At 42.6% G+C, this 22,013-nt stretch overlaps 1 protein-coding gene across 2 annotated transcripts in view; it reads left to right on the top strand.

Annotated features, from left to right (window-relative positions):
* Positions 1–7,685: 7,685 nt before the first annotated feature.
* Positions 7,686–22,013, top strand: part of CLRN1 (clarin 1) — a 38,593-nt gene continuing 24,265 nt past the window's right edge. The window contains exons 1-2 of one of the 2 annotated variants that reach the window (XM_025436191.2): positions 7,686–7,867; positions 7,985–8,252. In XM_025436191.2, coding sequence (XP_025291976.1) covers positions 8,000–8,252 — 253 coding nt within the window. In that variant the 5' untranslated portion in view covers positions 7,686–7,867; positions 7,985–7,999. Of the gene's footprint in view, positions 8,253–22,013 lie in introns of both variants that reach the window. The other variant, XM_025436190.3, reaches the window with a different exon arrangement.

Genomic DNA, 22,013 nt, shown 5'->3' with positions numbered 1-22,013 from the left:
CATGCCCATGCCTGACGAAGGAGGGCGCAGACAAGACCAGCCTGAGTGGAGGCTCCCCACACAGCTAGGGCAGTGGTGGACACAGAGCCCCCAGGACTGGGGAAGGTGGCACCAACATGCATGTGATTGCACACCACACGTGGGGTCCGAGGCAGCCAGCCCGTGTCCTTTGCTCAGATGACTGTCCAGCCAGCCTCACCTGGTGCACTGCACCCACAACCAGATGGCAGGAAGAACTGAAGTCGATGCTTCCCAGGAGCTTTGTTCAGAAAACAAACAGGTAAGAGAGTAAGAATGCTTCGAAAGCAGAGCCCTACATTTGACTTCTGGGAAGGAGAAGGGTGACAGCGGGTAGAAAACCTAAGGAGACAGCTTGGGAAGAGAGAGCAACTCAAGGCCTTCTCTCTGGGACTAGACACTGCCTCCTCCTCCTCTCTGCAGACTGGCCTCCAGGTGCTTTGACCTTGCGTCTCTCAGGATCACTTGTCAACCTTCAGGAGATGGATTCCGAATGGCCCAGACATCCATTCCTAACCATAGCAGGCTGGGAAGCATGAGTTAGAGCACAAAGGTAGCTGCCACAGAGCCCTTATCTGGGGGTATTAAAGGAATTTCACCAAGGAAGGACCTAGGGCTGGGCAATCACCCCAAAGGTGGATATCTCCCGGTAGTAACACTTGGCAATTGTCACTTCACACTGTTGGCTCCTGTCGAGCTCATTGTCTAGCTAATTGTCTTCTCACAGGAAGGCCTGCCAACCCAGATTCCCCCAGGCAATTACATTTTTAAACCTGAAGACATCTTGTTGCTTTGATCCTTAGGAACATGAAGACAATCTTGAATCTCCTTTTGGTCCTCCGTTATTTTTCACTGTCTCTGCCCATCGTCAGGGCTCAAATAAAGGTTTGATAGGAAGCTAAATTTTTGTATGAGATACACGTTCTATTTTTATGAGTCACTGATAATAATGCACGGGTGGATCGGTCCAAAGATGGCTCTAGCTAGCATAGCTCCGTAAGTCAACACTCCTCGCTTCCAGAGATTTGATGAGATATAAATCTGTCTCATTGTGCTATTATTCAGTTCTTCATCACGGGAATATTTTAGGAAATTTTGTAATCTATCTGACTAAAAATTAAGCCATCCTACAGCCTCGTACATCTTAACAGAGGAGGGGCAGGAAACCCAATAATTGCCCCGGTGTGTCTGAAAAGAAATGAGTTGATACATGGAGAGCACACAGGATTGAGTAAACCTCGATAGGGTTTGTGTTTTTGTTAATATTGCTATTATTTTGATGTAAGTAATTAAAGAAATTATCAGTATTTCAAGTGTCATGCACCCACACAAAAGACAATATTTATACAATAATAGTGAGACAGGAATCAAACTGCTCCAAAGTTTGCCATCACAACACATCTCCCCCAGGCTGTATCAATGAGGAAGATTATCAATTTTCCTGTACTAGGAATCTGGGCCATCCTTTTTTTTTTTTTTTTTTTTTTTTTTTAAGATTTTATCTGTTTATTTATGAGACACACAGAGAGAGAGGCAGAGACATAGGCAGAGGGAGAAGCAGGCTCCATGTGGGGAGCCTGATGCAGGACTTGATCCCAGGATCTTGGGATCACAACCTGAGCCCAAGGCAGACGCTCAACCACTGAGCCACCCTGGGCCCCTGGTTTATCTATTTTTGTTAAAGGAGGCATCTCACATGGTGACTTCCTTCTCTCCTTCTTTAGGTAACTTTTCCCTCTTTCTTGTCAGGATGCTGGTAATTAAAGTTTAAGAATCTCCAGAGCCGGGATCCCTGGGTGGCGCAGCGGTTTGGCGCCTGCCTTTGGCCCAGGGCGCGATCCTGGAGACCTGGGATCGGATCCCACGTCGGGCTCCCGGTGCATGGAGCCTGCTTCTCCCTCTGCCTGTGTCTCTGCCTCTCTCTCTCTCTCTCTATCATAAATAAATAAAAATTTAAAAAAAAAAAAAAAGAATCTCCAGAGCCTCTGCATGAGAGACCAACAAGAAACCTAGAAAAATCAGAGGGTGTCACAGATCTTCTTTGATGGGGATGACAGCTTTCCTCCACCTCGGCTCTCTTCGTGGCTGCTCTGTTGTGGAAAGCCCAGCTCCTGCACTTACTTTAAAAGTCCTCACAATCATCATCAACTCTGAAAATCCCTGCACTGAATTCACCCGCTCAGTCCAAATCCACAGTAGCTTCATCTGTATTCCAGAAGAACTTTGTTTTCTTTTTCTTCCCTTCTCTCAACCCTTTTAATCCTCTAGTTCAAGCAATTAGCTCTACAAATATTAGCTGCAATCAAGGTCTAGCACATGTGGTAATTTTCCCCCTAATAAATCAATCAATTCTTTCTGTGGAGTGTTTTTTTTTTTTTTTTTTTTTTTTTTTTACCCCTCACAATCATTAGAGAATTACAATGCTACTTGAGGATCACCAGCAACTTGAATTAGTCAAGAAACGTCAATCAAATTTGCCAGATTTTGCTTTAAAGATGAGAAAAATGAAAGAGATTCACAAAGGCCTCTTGTCTTCGAATAGGAAGCTTGATAAACCCTTGTGGAATCCCTCTTAGAGAGGCCTTGGAGTATAATGATCCATTTGGAAGAAAATCAAAATCAGTATTACCGGTGACAAATTGGACAAAACCCCAGAAATTCTCATTTAAAAAGTCTAAAAATTAGTAATTGGAATAATCAACCATCTAGTATCTCTAAGCAATACAATGTTCTATAATAGCGACCAGGTTAGTGTAGCAAAGAAAAAAAGAGAAATAATCTAGCAAATGGGCAAATTTGAAATCTTATCACTTGCAAAAAAAATTTTAGTTTAAGGATCATCTGGCCCATGCTTATCATTGTGCAGCTCAGAGTTGACTTTAGGGTTGCAAATGGGGGCTTGTAGGGAAAAAGGAGTGAGGGGAGCCCATAGCACAGCTACTTGATCCCTGCCCCTTCCAGTATAGAAGCTCAATTTTTATCTCTTATTCTACCCAAAAGTTCAGTTGAGGAAATGGTTTCTCTGGTTAAAAATAATTCAAGAATCGCCTATGTAGCCAAGACCTCTCTTTTCATAAGGGAGTAAAATGAATGCTAGGGCAATTAGGGAATTCCTAACTTAGTGTTGGATGTGGAACCAGACCTTGGGTCACATCTTTCTCCCCAGTGCTCTTCCTTACAGCACCATGCTGTCTCTTACTCTTGGGGAGCAAATCAGGTGAGAATTCCCACACCTTTGGATTTGAACCTTTTGTTTTTATTTTTATTTATTTATTTGCTTTTGTTTTTGAACAACCATAAGGAAAAAATACCAAGGAAGCCAAATTAGTATGAGAAGAGGCATAAATGTTATGTTGAAAGTAAAAGCATAATCTTCAGTTGCATTCCTTTGTCTATATTGTTTCCAGCCACACCGAAGAATCATATCATCAGCTAGCACCTGAAGGGGGTCATGAAGGAGGGTAGAAAGGCCTAGTTTCATTTTCTTATGTCACCAAATGTATTGCTATTAAGATTGAGAGAAGTAAAGATTTCAGTAGGATACTTGGTGAAAACTTGCTGACATTAATGACTCAAATTCTCAGAGAGACTGCAAGGAAAATGGTGTCATCACTGTCATTCAAGACATTTAAGATGAAATTTCAAAAGGAGGCTGTCAAGCATAATGACTGCCAGGTTCTATTATATCATTCTCAGAGGGTGGATCACACACACTACTATTCAGCCTATTCAGCCTGTGGGTGGTTGATATTGAAGTTTGAAAGGAAGATGCAGAGAGGAGGTGGGGTGGGGGCGTAAGACCCAAGAGGGGCTGCTTCACAACCCGGACACATCACCGTTGACATTCTCATGGTGACTTGGGGGTAAATCTATGGTCCAGGGCCTAGTTTTTAGTCTTAGATATGCTGAGACCTGGCCCATCAGGGCATTTTTGGCAAGATCATGCTCTTGGTATGGAACAAAATTCAGGAGATTTGAGTTATAAATGGTAGCACCCATTTATTAATTTATAATAAGAATATTCCTCTCTAGTGCCTGGATGTTCATGTTTGAATGCACTCCAGGATCGAGATGCCTACAAAGCCTAGTTAGTGATTAGGAGGCAGCTGTGTGAGAAGAGCCCCAGTTTTCAACATTGACTGTCCATTGCAATCACCTAAGGTATTTTAACATTAGGCCACACTCTAAAATCAAATAAATCTGAATCTCAAGGAATAGGATGCGGGCATTAGTATTTTTAAAATCTCCTCAAGTGATTCCAATGAACGCCCAAGTCTGAGAACCACTGGATTAGAGTAGAGGCCATCCATCCAGTTACCAAGAGCCTGAGAACTCATCCTTTCCACACAACAGTCCATGCCTTTGCAACCAGTGGGATGTTGAAACTTGGAACAGATAGGCTTTGCAATTTTTTAATTTGCCAAGCAAGGATATTAAAAATTCAACTATTACTATCTCATTAAAGAAGGGATTTTTTTAAAAAAAATCAGATTTATCAGTTCAAAGCACAACCCTAAGCCAGCTGTTCCTCTGCTCAAAAACTTTTTTTTTTAAAGATTTTATTTTATTTTATTTTATTTTTTCATGAGAGACACACAGAGGCAGAGGAAGAAGCAGGCTCCATGCAGGGAGTCTGATGCAGGACTCGATCCCAGGACCACAGGATCATGACCTGAACTAAAGACTTAACCACTGAGCCACCCAGGTGCCCCTCAAAAACTCTCTATAGCTGGGTATTTGTCCCCTGAATGAAGTCCAACTTTTTATAGCTACATCAATGACCTCCATGATTTGATTCTGGCTTACCTGTCCTGACTCGTCCCCTACATCCCTTCATGCCCTAACCTGGGCAACCAGCCTTCATGTCCTCAAGGCTGTGGCTCCTTTCATCCCTCTACTGAGAAACCCAACATGCCTGCCTTTCATCCCCCAGAGAACCTGCTACGAACCCTTCCCTGCTTCAAGAAATTTTAAGAACAAAAATTAAGGACACAATTTTATGATAAAAGAACTCACTATGTTATATTTCTTTTGCTCACGTTTCTCCAGATCCCAGGAAACGTCACCGACTGATGCACACAGAACTGGTATGATCGAACTGCTCTCTACACCCAGAGGCAGGGCTTTTTTTCTTGGACCTCTTTACATACACGTGGCTGGGTCTGGTTCATTAATCCACTGTCCTGTGTCAACGATTCCTCTCTTACCATGTCCTTTCTGTAGACATACTAACAATATCGATTAAGTTGTGATTTCTGCTCCCAGGCTTGGAAGTGTTTGGTCTCTTCCAATTACAGAATATGTTGATTTAATTAGCATAGCTCTTCTCAGACATCTTAAACTAAGGTTTCGGGACGGGGTACAGCATATGCATCCCCAGATAACTATTTACTGGGGCCATCGCTGCTCCCTTGTTTTGCTAGTGGACAATGATGGCAATTATTCTAAATCCAGTGGAGACTTCACTGGAAAGCAGATAACCTGTGGTGAGTTGCTTATTGTGCGTCTCAAGGGCCATGACATAAAAAACCAAAAACTTACCTATATTTTAAACCTAATTTTGGGTGCCCATCTGGAATCTAGGGTGTGTTCTGTTCCTCTGTGGTCATGGTTAGTGTTGCCCCCTTTTTCCTTTGAAGGGACATTGGTATTTGGGGATCAGTTCTATACTTGGTTGTCTTTTTTTTTTTTTAAGATTTTATTTCTTTATGAGAGACAGAGAGAGAGAGAGAGGAGGGGGCAGAGATATATACAGAGAGAGAAGCAGGTTCCACACAGGGAGCCCAACATGGGACTCGATCCCGGGTCTCCAGGATCACGCCCTGGGCTGAAGGCAGGCGTTAAACTGCTGAGCCATCCAGGGATCCCTTGATTGTCTATCTTTAAGAAGACATACTTTGGCACCTAATTTCTCTTAAGCAGACATGCTTAAGGTGGATCAAGTGAATAGAGACAATATGTGCTTTTGACCAACTGGGAAAGTTCTGTTTGCAGATGTCGATATTCTCTAAGCACCAAGATACACGGTGAATAATGGGCTACTCTGCCCTTATTACTCCCAGGCCAACACAACCCTAAATGAAGAGCTAGTCTTCTCCTCAAGGCCAAGGACTTTGCTTAGAATAGCGCATAAACCTCAAAATTAGAAGACCCAGATTTGAGAGCTGCCTGGGTGGCTCAGCCGGTTAAGGGTCTGACCCTTTGTTTCAGCTCAGGTCATGATCTCAACTTTGGGAAATGGAGCCCTGCATCAGGCTCTGTGTTCAGCTCAATGTGGAGTCTGCTTGAGATTCTCTCCCCTCCATCTTCCTCCTCCTTTCCCTTACCCTCTGCTTCTCCCCCTGCTTGTGCTCTCTCTCTCTAATAAATAAATAAAAACTTAAAAAGAAAAGTAAAAAGAAGAAGATCCAGATTTGAATCCCAGCTCCAGTACTCTCTTGGGCAAGTTGCTTGGTCTCTCTGAGCCTCAGTTTCCTATCTATAAAATGGAGAGATCATTTCCATTCACCTTTCTCATCATCATTTTGTACGGTGTGAGGACTAAATAAGATGATTTAGGTAAAATACTTAACAATGTACTATACATACCAAGTTCTCACTAAAAGTTAACTTTGTATGTCAGAACCTAGCACAATAATGTGGCATATGATAGATATTCAACATACATCACACACACACACACACACACACACACACACACACACAACCTGTATCTGCAGAAGGAAAGATCTTATTGAGAATATTGAGTTAAAAAGCTGTTATGGGGCACCTAGTGGGCTCGGTCGGTTGACCATTGACTCTTGATTTCGCTCAGGTCATGATCTCAGGGTCATGAGATAGAGCCATGTGTAGAGCTCTATGCTCAGTGGGGCGTCTGCTGGAGATTCTCTCTCTGCCTCTGCCCCTCCTCCTGTCTCTCTCTCTCTCCAAATAAGTGAATAACATCTTTTTTTAAAAAAATAAAGAGCTATTACTAAATTCTGGACTTTAGTTTTCAGATCTTGACAATGTAACCGGACTCATTTTGCTATTTAATCTTGCTCATGACTTTGTCTCTTGTCTCCCTAACTCATGATTTCTGCTGGGATCCTTGCTTTTCTGTGATGAACTCTTAGAGCCGGCTATCTGAGCACAATCTCTTCTTTCCATGACAATGCTCTTGTCTTCTTTATAGGTTCTGATACTTCTCAGACCCAGAACCTCATTTCCTTGCGATAGTCCTGAAGCAGCCAAGCGTTGTGAAGGAAAGCTTTTAGAAATCTAGATATTTGCACCTGGGTGCCAGGAAAAATTGGAATCGACTTCTCTATTGACACACTGATTCTAAATCATGGATCTGGGAGAAAAGAAGTTAGGATGACAAGCCCTGATGGTTGGTCTACCCCAGTTTGAGATTTTATCCTGCTACAATGAACATTTTTCAAAATCAATTAATTGCCAATAAGTAGACATCGGATCATCCTCCCTCCATCCAAACTCCTCTTCAACCCCCCACCAAAAACAAAGACAAAAAAATATGTCAATAAATGAGCTGCTCGAGTGGCTGAAAATTTACCATCAGAGCCAAGCCTGTTTCTGAAAGTCTCAACTCACCCAATCAGACAAAAGGCTGGGGAAAGGGGAGGCATTTATCAAGTTACAGGGAGGATTCCATCTGCTATCTTAGACCTTTGTTACCAAGTGACACAAGAGATACTCGAAGGCAGTGTGAACACTCTGTTTCACAGATTCTTAGCCCAAAGATTTCAAATTAGAGAGAAACAGCAGCAGGAAAGGAGAAAAGTCAAGGAAGTGTGATGAAGCAGCCTCCATCCTCCTGGCGTTCTCCTGGCCAGAACCACCGACGACGGTGAGGGTGCCTATGGGGCTGGGATCTGTCCTTTCAGCCACTCTAATAAATGCAGCCAAAGGGCCAGTCACTTCTCATCAGTCACCAAGGTCTCGTTTCTGAACCTCACCTTCACAGAAGCCATCTCTCATCATGCCAAACCAACAGAAGAAAGTCGTTTTTTGCACAGCTGGGGTGCTAAGCTTCGTGTGCGCCCTCGGAGTGGTGACAGCCCTGGGGACACCGTTGTGGATCAAAGCCACCTTCCTGTGCAAAACGGGGGCTCTGCTGGTCAATGCCTCCGGGCAGGAGCTGGACAAGTTCATGGGTGAAATGCAGTACGGGCTTTTCCACGGAGAGGGCATCAGGCAGTGCGGGTTGGGAGCCAGGCCCTTTCGGTTCTCACGTAAGTAACAGTTGCATTTGAATTATTTAATACTTTAGGCGTACTCTTTCCACGGTTGCAAGGGATCTTTTTAAGAGCCTGGCCCTGTCTAGTACAGGCCTTCTAAAACAGACACGAACCTTTGGAAATGCCCAGGTCTTTTCCAAGCAATTTCCTCTCCCTGGTTTTTATGATTTTGTTTTTATTAATTACTTCATTCTGTTTTTATCATGACAGCATATGGTTAATGAGCCGCTATGGAATTCAACTTTGAAAGGATAAGCAATTTAATTCTGAAACATCAATATTTATGCTAGAAGTTTTGGTGTCATTTTAAAAGGGGAGAAGCAACTTAGAGGAATAGCTAGGAGAGACGAGCTTCATTTTTTACTTAAAAAAAAAAAAAAGAATCAGTGTCAAGGGCTCAGTAGCTGCTTTTCCACCTTGCTCATGACTTTGTACCCTGTCTATCTCTGTATGATCTCTGCTAGGACCTTTCCTGCTGCTAATATTCTTGTTTGTTTGTTTTTTTCCTTTTTTAACCAATTTGAATCACTTGGCCATAGAAATATAAAATGATCTGCTATGCTAACTGGGAAAGAAATAGATGCCTATTTAGTATAGAAAATTTGCAACTGATTGACCTTCAAATCATGTAGGTACTATGAGACAGATTTTCCTGTTCAATTTTTGTGAAATGGAAGTGTTACCCACAGTATTTATAACCTGTTTATCTTAAGAAGGGAATTTTTAAAAATTACCATGTGAATAGGCAACCCATTAAATGAAAATTAATAAGAAGTCATTTGTTATATCTCTCACAACACACATTCAGAAATTATTATTATTTCAAAAGGGCTGGTTTGGAACAATCTTACGAAGAAACAGCCAGTAAATTACTGCATAAATCACTCTTCAGGAAAGGAGGTTACCAATTGAGGCATTTAAAATGAATTATTATTTGCCTGGGTATTTTTTTTTTCTCTAGCATAGGTAGAAAGCTAAATTAATTGAATTTATTATTAACCTATGCAGTGTCTAATTAAATTTCAGTGCTGGCCTATTTCTATTTCTGCAACATTCCTTGTATCTTCTTAACAGTCATTGGACACCAGCCTTCACTCACGTTGGTTATTAGGTGATATGAATTGTCACAGGGCTCCACAAAAATCCCCAAGAATTAGTCTTCAGCTTTTCAAAAAATTATCATCCCTAGATTTGATGAAATGAATACCAACTCTTTTCACTGAATGGCTTTAGTTCATTAAGGTAATGGGGCTGTTAGAGTTGCTTCCCTTTCCTTAGGGGGGGAAGAGAACAAAGCAGACTATCACATGATTTGCAACTGTATTAAAAAATAAAAAAGGAAAAAAGATGAGTGAAATGATTTAACCATGAGTCATTGGCAGCTAAAGCGCGAGTAAAGCTTCTCACAAATGAGTTTAGACAAAAGCAGGGAACAGACAGTGAATTTTCAGGAGCTTTTGCATTTGGTACAGTGAAATAGAGATGAACTTTACTCATACCACAGGACAGGTTTTGAAACAATATGTTCTCCGAACACTTACTACACATATTTTGTCTTATTTAATCCTCACACAGCTACATTCCTCAGCAGTTTGATGTGTGACTTTTTTATTTATGTCTGTGTTCTCTGCTGGCTCGGTCTGGGATGCAGTTGTTCTAATCAGGTGTCCTTCCCTTTGCTTTTGTGAGGACTCAGAGTCAGGTGAAGGTATGGTTTAAGCCCCACTACCACAGAATTTCATTCGTCCCTATGACACTCTGAACATTTCCCCCCAGCCTTGTGAAGAAGATCTGACATTTGTTTGTTGGTTCTGTAACGACAGCCTCTCTATAGACCCTCTCTAGGTGCTGGGCCTGTCAAAGCCTCATTAGTTTCAATGAGACCTAACAAGGTGTACTTACAATATCACTTTTTCTGCCTAAGCGTAGAAGTATTTCTTTCAGTGGAACAGGAGAGAAAGTGGGGAAAACCGAATACATCCAAAGGATTCCCTAAAAAGCATAATGTTCATTTAAATAAACAGCTTCCACACCACACCCTCCAAGTTTACACTCGTATTGCAAGATAGCTTCGTGGTCCATATCTTCCCATTCGAAATGCCATCACCCTTCCAGTGATGTTCTAACAGCATATTCTTGAAGGAAGGGAGCCCTCTGATCATCTCCCCGAGAGAAAAGTAGGACTTCATTAATATGAGAGAAGGAGAGGCCTAACCCCGTTTCTCAATAATAGCACCCTTTGAGCAAAATCCCGGGCCCTCAAATTGCTCAGGGAAGAAGATTTTCTACTTCTTGGGCCCAACTTATTATTAGGGCCCAACTCATTTCCCAGAATGTCCTCCTTTCTCATTTTCCCTTTAGAAGGTTATGAAGCAAACACGTGGATTTTAAGAAACTTTCCAGGGTAGGAGGAATGGAAAAGGCAACTCATCAAAGCCCCAATCACTTCGTGGCCAGTTTTCTTCATGTTGTCGTGTTATTGTCAGTTGATATGAATTTACATTTCAGTTCTGTGGAATGGCTAAATGCTACTTTGCGTACCAAAGTTTTCACTTAGATCAGTATTGGTCAACAGAAATACAACGCGAGCCAAAAAATGCAAGCCGCATATGAGAAACTTTAAAAGGTCTAGGAGCTGTATTAGAAGAAAAGAGTAAAAGGAACCAAGTGAAATGAATTTTAATGATCCATTTCTTTCTTTCTTTTTTTTTTTTTTTAAAGATTTTATTTATTTATTCATGAGAGACACACAGAGAAGCAGGCTCCCTGCAGGGAGCCTGATGTGGGACTTGATCCTGGGACTCCAGGATCAGGCACTGGGCTGAAGGCAGGCGCTAAACCGATGAGCCACTCAGGGATCCCCTGATCCATTTCTTTAACCCAAGATACCCAGATGCCATTTTAACATGCAGGCAATATAAGATAGGAGATATTTTACCTTTAGTTCTTTTTTCTGATGCTAAGTCTTTGAAATCTAGTGTGTATTTTACACTTACAACCCTTCTCAATCCAAACTAGCCACATTTCAAATGCTCGCTGGCCATTTCGGTGTGGCTAACAGCTCACAACCGGACAGCGCCGATTTAGCTAGAGATTTACTCTGAGTAAATTGGGCATTGACCGTGTCCATATCCATATTCTAAATGAATTTCTGCTTGGTTCTGCCGTACAAGTTTATGTGTTATTTTTATGGGGAATGCATGTGTCACTTCTAAAACCCAGACACATAGTATAACATGAGGATAAAGAATGGACCAGAAAGATAGTTAGGCAATGTTGTCATGTTTGTTCCTATTAAATGTTCCCTGTTGACCACTCCATCTCTTTTAATTATAACAAGAATCTTCTCTGCCAGCATGCACAGTTATGCTGGGAAAACGTTTGCCTCGTTTACTCTGGCTGATTCTCATCCATTTATGGGTCAGCGCTTCATTTTCTAGAGGTCACTCGCATTCATACCTAGCGCACAATTTCATTCGTTATAATGAAGGACTGTTTTCCTTTCAAGGAAACCCAACTGGTGGGCTTAATTTTTCTTGATATGTCACCTGTGAAATTTTAATGATGCTGTTTAAACTCTAACTGTAGCCATCAAGACAGAAAACTGCCGGTTTTGAGCGTGGTATGTGTGGGTGGGTTTCCGTCTTGGTGGTTTGAAACACCGCAGAACATCAACTATGATACCCAGGAATCATATGGCATCAATCATTCCTAGATATGCCGATCTATTTATTGCCAAGATAGTTCAATGAGCTGGTAAAAACATATGGAGTGTGTGTGTGTGTGTGTGTTTTTGAAACGTGAAAACTAAAATCTAACCAATCGTGTGTCACAGCTTACAACTTTAGTCATGCTTCTAAAGCATTTTAATTGGGACCTTATGATTGAAAATGTGTTAAAAAAGCTTAACAGAGATTTAGCCTACTTTATATTTTTAAAAAGCAGGCTTTCTTTACCAAATGAGGTACCTCACCCAGATTACACAGGGGATGTTGAAACTACTTGTGTCAGCAAGCAGGTAGCTTCTCAAACATATTTTGGGGTAGAATAGTTGGGACTGGGGTCTTTGCCACCACCACCGAGAGTTGGCATTGTACCTCCACGGTCTCCGGTGAGCGTGACCCCGCCACCTGCCCTGTCACCATCCGGCACATCCTCTTCTCTGCTGTCACCCCAGGTCTTTAGGTACCCCTTCTGATAACACCGCCTGCCCTTCCTCCCTTCCTTAATGGGTGGTCTAGTGGGAGGAGAACCTATAGAGTTCACCAGGGAAGACTGATTCCCTGGTGGGAGGAGAGGGGAAAGATGGTCTCATGATTTCACCTAGCTAATGTGGGCCCTCCTGCCTTTTAGCTCAGGATCCTCTTGTCTAGTCTCACTCACCCATTCAAATAGTCCAGCACATAGAGATTTTGTTTTCCTTCCACTGGGGGGGGAGGGAGGAGGTAATTGTGGGATAAAAGATGGTAATGGTTGAGGAACACTAACACGAAGAGAAAAATCTTCAACTTCTCTCAGCTAAATAATTGTCTCCTACTTTGTCCTTCACTGACCTTGATGTTTACTCTGTTATTTCAAGTCACCTTGGATTATGAGTATTTGAGAATGTGTATTTCTCTGCAAGGAGATCCTGAGCCCTCAGAAGGCAGGGGCTGGGTATTATTCATTCTAGAACTCCCTCAGGCAGGACCTAGCACAGCGCATGTCACAAAGAGGTGCTCAGTAAATGTTGGGTCAACAGAAGCTATGGAGGTCTGTGTTGCTCACTGGGGATTAGACTCGGAACAAATCACATTTCATTGGTTTTCCGTTCTTGCATCTGTAAAATGGGAGGTGAAACTAGGTGATTTTTAACATTTCTTCTAGTTCAAATGCTTTATGATCTATATATAATGAGGGGCCAGCTGTCCTAGACAAGGTCCTTCCAGCTTTAAAATCACTTGACCTTCTGCTCTGTCGCTTGAAGCTTCTGCTGACAGATTCCAGCCACTATCATTGAAGTGGTGAGTTTTGTGTGCCTTTACTCTTTGGTCCTCAAAGCTCATGATTTTTAAAGTATTCTGAAATGCCCACCATTCATCAGGACCCAAATGAATTTTATTATCAAAGCGAGTGCTTCTCTTCTTCCCCATCCAAACCTTTTACTATTTGTGTGGGAAACCACAGGTAAAAGGAGGAGAAAATGAAGAATGGAATGTTCTGGAATTCTAGGGACGTGGGTTAGCGGGTTGCAGAGAGCAGGGGCAGCCATAAACCCCCACATAGTCTAGATGGTATCATTCAGAAAGTAAAAGAGAAGGTCAAAATACAAGGGAGAGGCTGACCTTCTACTTCCTCCATTTTTTCCTGGAAACTTCTCTTCTATCCTCACTGGAAAAACTCCTCTTTCCTGCATTCATAAACTGATAATAGCAAGAAATTAAGAATGACCACTATGTTTAACACTCAGGGTTTTCTTTACCCAAAGGAGGAACTGAACAGACATCGTCCTCAAAATCATGAGAAATATTGGGAAAAGGCCACGGAGGAAAGGAACTTCTGGCTCTCCTTGTCTCAGCCAGGAAAAGATCTTTCTCCTTCCTTCCTAGCAACTACTTCCGGTAGCCTTACCAGGAAAAATTCCTCACAGAATCAGCTTCGTTCGACAATTATAGTTTTGCAAAGATGCATGCACACATGCACGTACACACACACACACACACACACACACACACACACACTCAAGCACACACCTTCCGTACCTCGAAATTACTCTCTACTCTAAAAGCCATTAAGTCACTGACCTGGGCTCACGTGAGACATGAAGCATGGAGCTTCTGGAACTTAAGCCTGGTACGTGTGAACTTCACCCCTTGGAGGAGGACTCCAAATCATTCTTACAATTTGCTGCTGTGCTTTCTCTTCTAATCTCTGAGAGTAATTTATCTTCCCCAAGGATTTTCAGACAACTCAGAAGGAAAAAATACTTATTTCAGCTGCCCAATTACTGGGTGCCTCAGAGGTGCCAGGCATGGTGCCTAGATCATCTCCAGCCCTTAAGTGGGAGGTGCAATGATGCTATTCCTCTTGAATAAAAATGGAAACCATAAACTCAGAGAGGTTACAACTGTTTCAAAGTCACAGATCAAGTAGGTAGCCATCCTGAGATTGAAATTCAGACACATAGGATGTGTATGACATCTGTCTCCTTACAATCTGCACAAAGGATGCAAAGAAATGAAAAAGCATAAGAGTAAACTTCAGTTGCACCAGCTATTTAGACAATGATGCTGCTATTTTCTCAGCAGCTGGATCTTGTATATCCATGTGCTAGCACTTGGCTTTACGAGTTGAGTTCATTTCCGTGTCCCTGATGTCTATCTAAGCCCTAATCTTTGACCTTTGGAAGGTAAAATCATCAAGTCAAGCCTGTTTAATAATCTAGGTTGAAAAAAAAAAAGTCTAGGTTGAGTGGGTCACATGCTTATGGCTGATCTTTGGCTTATGTGAGCATATTAATGTTGATAATTCATGCTGGAGGTGGAGATATCTGATGACACATGTGGCTAGCTGATGTAAGCTCACTGCCAGTGAAAATCTTCATGGTATGATCTTCAGAGTTAGTTACCTGGACTGCAACCATTACTTTTCCGCAGCAATGACCAAAATGGCAGGCTCTTACCAGAGTTGTCATGAGTGGTTTCAAAACAGGCAGGAACAAAAAGAAAAGCAGGTACGCAGCATTTGATGCACTTCAGAATCTGGTGTTTTATTTTGAGCCAATGGATTAGAATTACAGCGTAAATTAAAATCTCATTTAAAAAAAATGAAAAAGCTCATTTTTATCTCTGAAGAAGATCAGAGATTTCATAAAGTTAAAGACCTTTTTCTAAAACAGAAGTTATTTAAATTAAACAGTGACAAATTAGCCTTTCATCTAGTCATGCACCTAAACACCCAGGCTGGTTGGGAGATGATACACTTTTATTACAGGTATGATAGAGCTGAGTAATAGCAAACTGTACCTGGCAGGCTAATTTATGCAGGATTCGTATTTCGCTCCCTCTCAGCATGTTATAACTGTAGCAAAGCCATTCTCGGGAGTTATTACCCCAACGTAATCATACCCTGTGGATTTGGAGCAGTTAAATGGGTTCTGTTATCAGAGACACATATGCACCAAAGCAGCTGTCGTCCCGCAGCCACCATGGGTGATTAAGACTCACTGGTGGGGCTGCCTCTGAATCGGGTTGAGTCAGGTAGATAGACTTTGGCTGAGAGGAATTCGAGCAAGATACTGGAAAAAAAAATGGTATTTTAAACGGTTCTATCTTGCCATCACATCTCCTCCTCTGAAGTGTTGGGGTCACGGATTTCATTCTCCCTGACTATGCAGCCGTCAGAAGGAAGCCTGCCTCAATACCTGGGTGTGAGATTATGGGGGATATTAAAGGAGGTGGATGCATTGAGCTTATGTCAGGGAATGTCTTTTACTGGATTTTCATAATGACTGGCTGCAGATGGGCTGAGGGCAAAGTCAGATCAAGAGCATTTCTGTTAAGAAGAAAGAAATCTTCCTTCTTATTCCCTTTCAAGAAAATGAATAGCTGAGCACCAAGGGGCCAAATACAACTTCTCTTTTTACACATCTTTTATGTGGAGGAGGACAAGTTGAGAAGGAAAACAGGACCTCTGAAGCTACCATATGGCTTTAATCTAGGAATAAGTTGCTGCACCATTGCTGGCATCATTATCAGAGGCTGGCTTCATTCTGAGAGCCTCCCAGATGGTGTTACCTGCATTTTACATCTGGCCAGCTGAAGGTGAAAAGGGTTGATGAAACCTACACCATCAGGTCAATGGTCCGTAACCCTGGCTGCGCTTTAGAATCACCTGGAGAGTCTTTATAACTATGATGCCAAGGCTTCATCCCAGGCCAATGGAACCAGGATCTTGGGGCAGGGGCAGAGGGCATGAGAATTGGAATGGTTTAGAAGCTCCTCGGGTGATTCTAATGTGTATCCAAGGCTGAGAACTACTGAGGTGGATGATGGCCAAGACGGGTGGAAGTCGGTGAGGAGTCAGGAGTCCTCCACATTAGGGAAGGGCAAGACCACCAGAAGGAGGGCAGGAAGGAGCAGAGGTATTTAGCATGGTTTCCACACATGCTAAGTTTTGGGGATCCTTAGCTTTACTCCTTTAGCTGCGTATTTCCACTTTCCTTACACCTTCCTGGCCTCAGCGGGAATCAGAGATGTGATCGATGAGTTTGAGTAAGAAATCACATACTTGGCTCTCAGCCCTAGAGGCTTCCCCTCTTTCTGAGTCTGCCCACCAGTTATAGGAGCCTGCTATAGGGGAGGGATAGGGGAGGCAGGTTGGCCCTGGACTGGGAGGCTTTCAACTGTCCAGCCCCTCCTATGCCTGGGTGGATGAGGCTGCCTAATTCAAAAGAACTTGATGGAAGATCTAAGCCACACTTTCCAACACTTTAGCAGAAATAAAGCTAACATTTTGACCTTTACCTGCCCGTCTTCTGTGAAATGGCTCTGGTCCTTCCAAAGAGAATATCAGGGGTCCTCTTTAGAGGTGTGCCATCAGCCTAAAAATCATTCAAGATAAGTCATTACAGAGAATGCCCAAGAATTGCACAAGGGAAATAGAAATGAGAATGAGAAGGTATATCAGATGCTGAGGAAAGTGTGTGACAGGTACCAAATAAGTAATTAGCTATAAATCTAAAGTTCCTGGGTTATGTACAGAAATAGTCACCGCCTGGTCAGGGAGAGAAGGAAAAAGTAAAAATTTGAGCTACAAGGTAGAAAGTTTGCCTGAATTCCATGTATCTAGGGACTCCTGTGGAGGGATCTTTGGTCTCAGTGAATAGATAAGTGCTCTGACCACCTGTGAGCCACAGGAGTCCCTCCTACCCCCAATGACTGATCATGAGATTTGAAAATGCTGACACTCTCACAGCATTGGGCTTTTAGATCTCCTGTTGCTCTTGGTGGAAATACAACGCCCCTGCCATTCTAATCATGTTAAAAAATATATTTATGCAATTCCTTACAATTTACATAGAGCATCCATATAAATGACTTCACTTGTGTCTCTTGAAAGTTCTGTGACTTATTTCTGTCGCAACTCACATTTACACATAAGGGAGCTGAGGCATACAGAGGTCCACGTGAGAAGTAAATGGCAAAACCAGATTAATCCCCAACTTTCCTAACTCCAAATGCTATGTTTTTGTTTGTTTGTTTGTTTTTTAACCTGCCATGTGGCCTTTCAGCTAATGCCTATTTGTCTCTCTTCCCACCAGCATCTCCATTCTTCTTGCTTTGGCATTGCATGATATTCCAACTACCTGATACTCTTGGTTAATGCCCAAATACGGGTTTAGATTGGACATACTAAATTCCTATTTAAGAAATTTAAAAATGTGACTGTTAGACTGGAATCAGTAATGGCTAAAAATGGGAACAAAGTTTCAGGATAAAATACAACAGAGGAACCCAGCAGATAGAAATAAATTTTAAGGCCACCGAAATGAAAGCCATACATTTCGAGGTATCAAATAAAACATGGATTAATGGCAAGTAATAAAGGAACATACTTAGCAGTTTGTAAAAACAAATGATTTTTTTATCTTATTCTTATTACTCTCCAATGATCTATTGAAAACAGCATGACTTTATACAAATTCTTTGTAAGTTAGGGTATGTGTGCCCTTACCACCCCAAGGCGGGGAAACTTCACTGGGGCCTATTATGTGCCTAAGCATTCCAGACTTTGCAGATATGAAGGGAGTGAAAGAGGGTACTTGTTTATAAATAATGAAGAATGTAGCAAGAGTGTTTTTAAATAACTGACAATTTGTAAAAGCCACACAGGTACGTCAGTCAAGATGGACTACGTTATGCTTTAATTACAAGTAAGTTCATACGTCATGGGGAAATCAAAGATCGATCTCTTGCTCATAGTACATATGCATCAGAGATCAGCTGCCGGTCCTTTCAAGGATGCAGCCACCATCTGGAATGTCGCCAGTTGTTATAACAGAGACCGAGGATTGTGGAGGCTCTCACTCTGGCAACTAATCCTCTGAGATCCTCAGAACTGACCCATGCCACTTCCACTGATACCTTATTGGGCAAGGTTGTTACACAGCCACATCTAACTGCAAAGGGGCCAGGATGTGCAATCCTATCATGAGCTCCGGATGGGAAAGAACCGGAATTGTAGAAGGTTGAATAGCACTAATTACGATTGCAATTATTGTTTTTATTCAGGAAGCTCCAACAAGGAGAATTACTCTTTGTCAGGGCAAGGCACAGGGAAATTGGAAGAAACTTCTTCAGAATTAGAAGTAGAGTTCACTTGATGGCATTGAAGAAGCCATTCTGAGCAAAGGAATATCATGAGCAAGTTACGAAGAGCCTACTGCGGCCGGAGTACAGAGGATACTAGAGAAAGGAGAAGAAAGACAAGGCTGGGGAGATGGTGGTGACCAGAACAGGAGAGACTTTGCTGTCCCGAGGCACTGGATTTGACCTTGTAGGCAATGGGAAGCCACTCAAGGGAAGTAAGTGGGTATGTGATGAAGCAGAAGATGGATTCAAAGACCAAAAGAGAAGTGAAGAGGCCAGTCAAGAGGCTCCTCCATCCAATATTTGGTGGCCCAAACCAAAGCATTGCCAGAGGGCTGCAAAGGAGGGGAAATATTTCCAAAATAATCAGATGAAAAAAACAAAAAAAAAAAACCAAAACAACAGAACTTAGTGATAGGAGATGGGCCCCACTTTCTGCAGGATAGAGAGCTGTAGCAACTCCCTGAGATCAGGAATACAGAAGGTTTAGAGGGAAGATGAAATTGTGTTCGGTCATATTTAGTGAGATCCACGTATAGGCCAGCAACCCGTGATGTCCGTCAGTTGGGCAGATTTGAAGGTCATGGGAGTGGCCTGGAGTAGAGGCGGAGAGGTGGGAACCAGCAGATTAGAGGTGGTAGCAGGAGCTCCAATGCAAGGAGAGGTTCCTAGGGAGGCGAATCAAATAAGAAGGTAAAGGGGTGGGTTCTAGAAAACACAAATACTTAAGGGTTGAGGAGGAAGGACTGGCAAGGCAGGCTGAGGAGCGGAGGATCAGTGAGCTACAGGGGGGACCAGCAGAGGGGAAGCCAAGGGAAGAGAAACTTTCAGAAGGCAGGAATTGTCAGCAGCCTCAAATGCCACTGAGGTATCGACTAAGAGACGGTGAAAATAGTCCCTTGAATTTTAACACCGTAAGGTCACAGGGGACCTTTTCTCAAGCAGTCCTGATAGAGGGATGGTAAGAGAGGCCCTTGTAGGAGCTGAGGAGGGAATGGAGGGCAAGGACTCAGAGCAAGGCTGTGGCCAGGCTCCTAGAGAGGCCCATGGCTAGGAACATATGCGTGCATGCCCGTGTGTGTGTGTGTGTGTGTCCACGTGGATTGTGCACAGAAGGGTCTTGAGTGTGAGTCTATCCTGAGGAGATAAAGTAGTAGGGAGGAGTATGCTGAGGAGAGACAGGGGAGGTAATGGAATGAGGAGGGACCCATGAGGTAGAAAAGGAGGAGTCTGACAACACAGGGAGAAGGCCAAACCATGGACAAGAGGAAAAAAATTTTCCTAAAACTGGCAGTGGGGAGCTGCAAGGTGAGGCAGTCCCCCTGATAACCTCACTTTTCTCTCTGAAATGGAGGCGTTCCACTCACTGGATGTTTTGGGGCCTTCTGTAAGCCAGGCACACAAACGGGGGGAGGAAATGGAGGCAGGGAGGCATGAGCGGAGGAGGCCTGGAATATCTGACGGGGGATGGAAGAGCCAAAGACTGGGGAAGACTTTGCAGAATGGCTGGGCTGTGGTAGGCCACAGTCAGGGGCCCAGGTTGGAATGGGGGCACAGAGGTAAGGGACGGAGCCCAAAGAACAGAAGCCACCCCCAAATGACTGTGGGAGGAGGGTATGTTTCCCACGGAGAGCTCCCCTGGGGCTGCGTTTTCACTCCAGGCCATTCCCTTGTGACTTAGCTCGGTTTTGTAATTGCAAACTGTAGAACTGAGGGTGTGACAGCCTTGCTCTGTGCACTGGGCTGGTTATGCAATGTGGATTTCCTGCCCCCTCCTCCACCCTTCTGTGACAGGTGCCTTCTATTCTGCTATTAGGAGAGTGACCTCAATGACTAGTTTCTTCTAGGTTTCTGTTTCTGAATAGCTATCTTGTCAGAAATCTCTGCCTGCAGACTGCAGGGAAGAGAAATCGAGCTTTGAACCAGGAGTTTAATGCGGATGTTATAAAATATAACCCGCCTTCTTGAGGTTATGTCTTATCAATACATGTACAGCATTCTTTTAGAAAGCACTCTGATCCGAGTGATTCCTTGCCTGGAAGTTCATCCAAAAAAGTTGGTCCTGCTCATCATCCACACCCATGATTAAAAAAAAAAAAAAAAAAAAAGAAGGAATGTGCTTGGAGAGGTTTGCTACAGTGTTAGCCAGAACACTGAAACAATGGAAAGACAGCCTGACAGACAGCAGCCTATAGTTTGATGGAAAAATCCATATTGGTACCTACATGAGTGACGATGGCAACATGCCTGACATGAAAAAAATGCTTATATTCGATATAGGAAGTACAGAATATAACCTCAAAACTGCATTATTATAATATAGGAAATGAATATTAAGATGGACAAAGATTTGAAGCAAATAAAAATAAAGGAAAATCTTACTTTTCTAGCGGTAGGATTATCTTAACTTCCATTTCATTGTTATAATGTTGCTCATTTATTTTTAAACATTTCTCTATGAATAGTTGGACATTTGAACAGAAACACAGTGAGGAGCATGTCCATCTTCTCCTAATCCTCCTGCCTTGCTAACAAAAAAGGGCTTTGCTATGTTCAGGGTTGAGATGAATTCTTTTACAAATTCCAAACTTTAAACCTTGTTATTAAACAGCCATCAGTTTCCATGTAACAGGTTGACAATCCCCCAAATATGTTGGATTAAAATTTTTCTTTTAATAAAGAGATTTGAAATTCTATTCCAGTTACCAACTAGGTCTTTCAACTTCTTTAAAAAAAAGAAAAAAAAAAGGTTCCTATTATCCCTCTGGTGACTACTGTATTTTATCTCCATTGCCCCAGATTCTCTCCAAAAACTCTCTCAATCCAGTTTCTATTACCATCGGCAGCTTACATCAAGGTCAACGGTGACTGCTTGACTCTATGGTTAAATTCAAGTTTATAACCAGAAATTCCCATTACACTTAAAGCAGTCAACCCCCTTCTTCTCCTCTGGCCTTGGGTCACCAAATGGAGTGTCCTCTCTTCATCTTCTTCCTTCCCTTTTTTGACTTTGTGGCACTAATTCCCTTAGTAGAAACCACTGACTTCTGCCAAGAAACCCCAGACCTGCTAACCACATCAGACTCCATCCCCACATCCTACTCCAAGCAATATATATCCATCCAACATACATGTGTCCAGCAGTTACATCATTCATTCTCAATGGCTGCCATAATCCCCCTAAGGGGGTGAAAATGGGTTCTTGGCGGTGAGAAAAAAAGCTCTTACTCTTTAAAAAGTGTGTATGTATATGAAGCACAGGTGTAAATCCAACACAGAAATCAATACACAGTATAACTGCGGTATTAAAATTTCACTGGGAAAGGGTGATTAGGAGAAATATCTGAAAGGACTCCTGCAATGATGAGCAATAGTGAAATTAAAAGGTTGACAAAGGGCAGCCCCC

This window comes from Canis lupus, chromosome 23 (genome assembly GCF_003254725.2).
Source record: "Canis lupus dingo isolate Sandy chromosome 23, ASM325472v2, whole genome shotgun sequence".
Lineage (NCBI taxonomy): Eukaryota > Metazoa > Chordata > Mammalia > Carnivora > Canidae > Canis > Canis lupus.
This window is presented reverse-complemented; position numbering and strand designations above follow the sequence as displayed.